The sequence below is a fragment of the Nanorana parkeri genome, unplaced genomic scaffold, assembly GCF_000935625.1.
Source record: "Nanorana parkeri isolate BGI_ZX_2015 unplaced genomic scaffold, ASM93562v1 scaffold12, whole genome shotgun sequence".
Taxonomy (NCBI): domain Eukaryota; kingdom Metazoa; phylum Chordata; class Amphibia; order Anura; family Dicroglossidae; genus Nanorana; species Nanorana parkeri.
In genome coordinates, this window is record NW_017306280.1 from 867,248 (window position 1) to 871,464 (window position 4,217).

At 43.0% G+C, this 4,217-nt stretch overlaps 1 protein-coding gene across 1 annotated transcript in view; it reads left to right on the forward strand.

Annotated features, from left to right (window-relative positions):
• Nucleotides 1–4,217, forward strand: part of SYNE2 (spectrin repeat containing nuclear envelope protein 2) — a 272,106-nt gene that overhangs the window by 163,047 nt on the left and 104,842 nt on the right. Inside the window, exons 70-72 of the mRNA XM_018556025.1 lie at nucleotides 744–881; nucleotides 1,624–1,758; nucleotides 3,143–3,352. Of these exons, the coding sequence (XP_018411527.1) occupies nucleotides 744–881; nucleotides 1,624–1,758; nucleotides 3,143–3,352 (483 nt within the window). The remainder of the gene's footprint in view (nucleotides 1–743; nucleotides 882–1,623; nucleotides 1,759–3,142; nucleotides 3,353–4,217) is intronic.

Below are 4,217 nucleotides of genomic sequence, written 5' to 3' on the forward strand. Positions count from 1 at the left end.
GTGAATGCTATGCAGCCCATCCAGACAGCGCAGTTAGGTTTGTGACCTCATAGACACATAAAAGTAACTCTGTAAAAGGATATTTTATTCTGTGTAGCTATTCATGCTATTCATTCATCTTCAATTATCACTTGCCAAACAGCAATCCCATGTTGAGGACCCCACTTTTCTCTGATGTAGTTCAGCAATACAGCTTGGTTACTGTCCCGCCCCCATTCTGCACTGCTTTTATCCTTAGGCTGCTGTAAACTTTAAGGCCATCATCTAAAGGAGGTAAGCAGTCAGGAGGTGTGTGAAGTTATTGAGTCAGCTTGGACCAGCATTTCCAAGGAACATTTCTATAACCATGTTTTATTCATAGAGCAAATAATATGGGCTGTTTAGGGCTAGTTCACACCAAGCGTGTTCCAGGAGCAGAGCAGTTACAGAACGAATCTGGAATACATTGGACGGAAACTGCGTCCAATGTATTTCAATGGTATTTTGGACTCTACCGCAGCATTCAGTTCCAGTTACAAAAACGGCCCGGAATGGGCAAAAAACGCGGCAGAACACACTGCATTGCGTGTGCAGACACTCATGCAGATCTGGTCTGCATTTGGTGTGAACAAGCCCTTAGGGATTCATATACCACTCTCTGAATAGGCTGTAGGAACGCATAAAAAACATCTTTGGCTTGATTTTCAATGGTACATCCTACAAAATGATTCTTGTCACCTACTGGCTTGTTTCTTGAACTATAGACAGAAAAGGAAGTGAGGATAAACTTTATATCAAGATTTCCTGGGAGAGCCATAAAACCAGTACTTCCTGAAGACTCCAAACAATTTCTAACTCGACTCCAAGCTCTGGGTGAAGAAGCAGCTGCACCCCTCCCTCAGGTACAGATATTCTACTAGTGTTAGTTAGAATGTTGCCATAGTAGTACATGAAAGGGAACACCGAAGGAAGGACTGTGTCAACACCAATTTAGAGATGATTTGAGGATCTACAGCCGAGTGATAAACAATTGAGCTTTATTTTTGTTAATAGTTGGGGTACTTGAATGCATTTTTAAGATTTAACTCCTGAGTTTAGTGATAAAATCTCTCTCAGCTCCTTGCAGAAAGCAGCGACTTGGGAACAGATGATGGCCCATCACTCGCCATCCCAGTTCCTTTGCCAGGTTTTTTTTTATCCCACCAGCTATGTTTGCTAGCTGAGAACAGAGGATAGCCCTCTCACTTAGCCTTGAGGTAATTATGGGGCATTCCTCTGTTCTTATCAGAGCAGAAACGTTTTAATTATTTACTACTAAAAATGAAAAGCATTATGGCCCCTCCCTTTATGTGCACCAACTCTGTGATTACATTAAAGATTAGAAGGCTGGCAGGCTGCCAAGACGGGGCTGAGAGAATAAAGCAGATTGAACGGAGCTGTTAAAACTGCAAGTGTTTTTATTAAACTTGCAGCTATAGAACTCAGTGAGGGACAGTATCTGTATAAAGAGGCTCCCCTGACCCAATGACCCCGACTTTGCCAAGGCTGTCCCACAACTCCTTCCTCCACCGTCTCCTTCCCATTTTATAACTGTAACATGTTTGAGATTTATATAACAAGTGGTTGTGTGGGTTTTTTTTTTAGGAAAGTGGAATAAATCTGCACAGCACTTTATTTGTCTGGCTGTGCTCAGTTTCTCAATGGCTGCAGAAGGTGGAGGAGATGTTAGATACAGACTTATCCAGGGAGGAAGCTTCTTTGGAGTTGGCACATTATGAGGTAAGCAAGTTTCACATGTAACAACTGTCTGTACTGCTCCATAAAATTCAATCCGATTCTGAATTGATCAAGTTCTTATTTTTCAGTAAGTCAGAGAAACCGTGACGGTTATGGTGGGAAAGGGAATAAAGGAACAAAAAGGCCCTCCATTCAAAGCACAGTAATCCAGTTGGATGGCTTTCTGACTCCTTTTATCCTCTCTCACCATAACCTGTATAGTTATATTGCCTTATTGGGTCCCAAGTCTTACTCCATAGAAGCTGTGGTTTTCTTATACTGCAATGATGATGGTCCAAAAGCCTGAAACAGCTGTATGCAGTTTGGACTAAATGGCTCTAAAATATTAGGCTATATTGGCACTATATGCCAGCAGATCTGGATGGTAGGGCATAAAGGAATGATTTGTTTTAATCAGGCGTTACTCTGCTACTCATTTTTCATAGCAGACACATCTAACAGACAATTTGTATTGTTTACATTATGTTTGTATAGAAAATGTATAAAAAAATTCATAGACACGAGAGCTTAGTTTATTGGTGGTCAACCTACTAGATGAAGTAGGCCTTAAGTGTGGCCCCTGAGGTTCTCAAAGAGCCTTACAATATTTACTGCATGTAATAGTGCAGAAGCCTGTCTGAGATGATCATACTACAATAGATACAGACTCAGATGAGTATTCTACAGGAGATGGTTAAAGACTGTGAGCCTACTATAGGAGATGTCCAGATATTTAGAGCCTAGTACAGGTGATGGCCAAAGATTGAGAGCCTAGTACTGGAGATGGGCAGATATTGTGAGTCTACTACAGGAGATGGGCAGGAATTGAGAGCCTACTACAGGAGAGGGCCGGGGATTGAGAACCTACTACAGAGATCGCCAGAAATTGAGAGCCTACTTCAGGAGATGGCCTACTATTAGAGATGGGCAGATACTGGCAGCCTACTATTAGAGATGGGCAGAGACTAGTAGCCTACTACTGAAGATGGACAGAGACTGGGAACCTACTACTGAAGATGGGCAGAGAGTGGGAGCTTACTACAGGAGATGGCCAGACTGTGAGAGCCTACTAGTTAAGATGGCCAGGGACGGGGAGCACCATACAGGAGATAGGAAACGCACACTAAATAATAACTTTCTTAAACCTCAGCTACCAAATTCAGTCTTGTTCTGAACAAAAATGACAGTTGGAGAAATAAAGTTTGAATGTGGTGTTAGGCTTTGTCAACAAAGACAGCTCTTGTTTAGCACAATTTAATAAATTAGGCTTTATATCCTAAACCACAAGCAATGGTCATTGCCATATAAAACTATAGAAAGGTTTAGTTTTTTTCTTTAACTGGTTACTGTCTGTCAACTCAATTTTAAAAATCTCTTTTCTTTTCAGAAACTTTCGGAGGATTTAAATTCACTTTCCGAAGAAATGAGAAAGAAAATGGATTCTCTATTGAAGCAAACCAGCCATGCGGGCGAGCACGTTGGGATTTTATCTCAGTGTTATAATGACATAAGTAACTGGCTTGTTCAGACTCACGGTGCTGTATTATCCAGAACTAAAAACATGCGCGAGGAACTGAAGAAACATAACAACTACCAGGTAATGTAAAATCTTTGCGGACAACTTCAGTATTTCATAAAAGCCTTGTGCTCGCAATGATTAAACATATGCAGCAGCAACAAGGAAAGGGGCAGTGTTAACCCTTTCGCTGCCAAGGACGTACGACGTACGGAGCTACAAAAGTGCTTCCAGCTGGCCAGCTCAGTACGTCGTACGGACCTGGCATTTACAGTTCCACTATAAGCTGATGGTCGCTTTAGCGACCATCAGCTTATAGTAGAACTGTTCAGCAGACTGTCCCCTTTAAATTAATAGCTGTCATCAGCGGCTCACAAGCCGCTGATGACCGCTAATTTTAAAAATACCGGGCGCCCCCCCCCAACCAGGCTTGGCCAGCTGATTTGAAAAATGTTCCGGAGGGCTTGGCAGCGAAAGGGTTAAAGCACCATATTGACAAGACATATTTACTTTATCATTTATTTTTTCCTTGTTTTCCATCTCTGTGCTCTTACGGGGGAATCCTAAGGCATGACTACAAATTGGAAAGCATTGGGTTCTTTTAAGAGTCACAAAACTCTTTGTAGCTCTATGCTTGAGAGTGGTGGGCAATACAGGTCTGGTTTTCCTGCCACAATCAAGTTACATGGTAAATCATAAAAGCTGCGGCTCCTCTATGAAAGATTTTCATTTGTGTGTGGCTAGGGTAGAAGAACCTTGAAATACAGCCTTAAACATATGCAGGGACCAGGCGGCCGCTATGGGGCCCGAGGCACGGCGGGGCCCGGCCAGGACATCTCCCTGATGCCGTGCGGGCCGCCAGGGTCGCTATGGCATCTTGCTCGGCTGGCTGTCACTGGCGGCTGTGAGGAGGAACGCTCCGTTCCTTCTCACAGCCGCTGCTGAG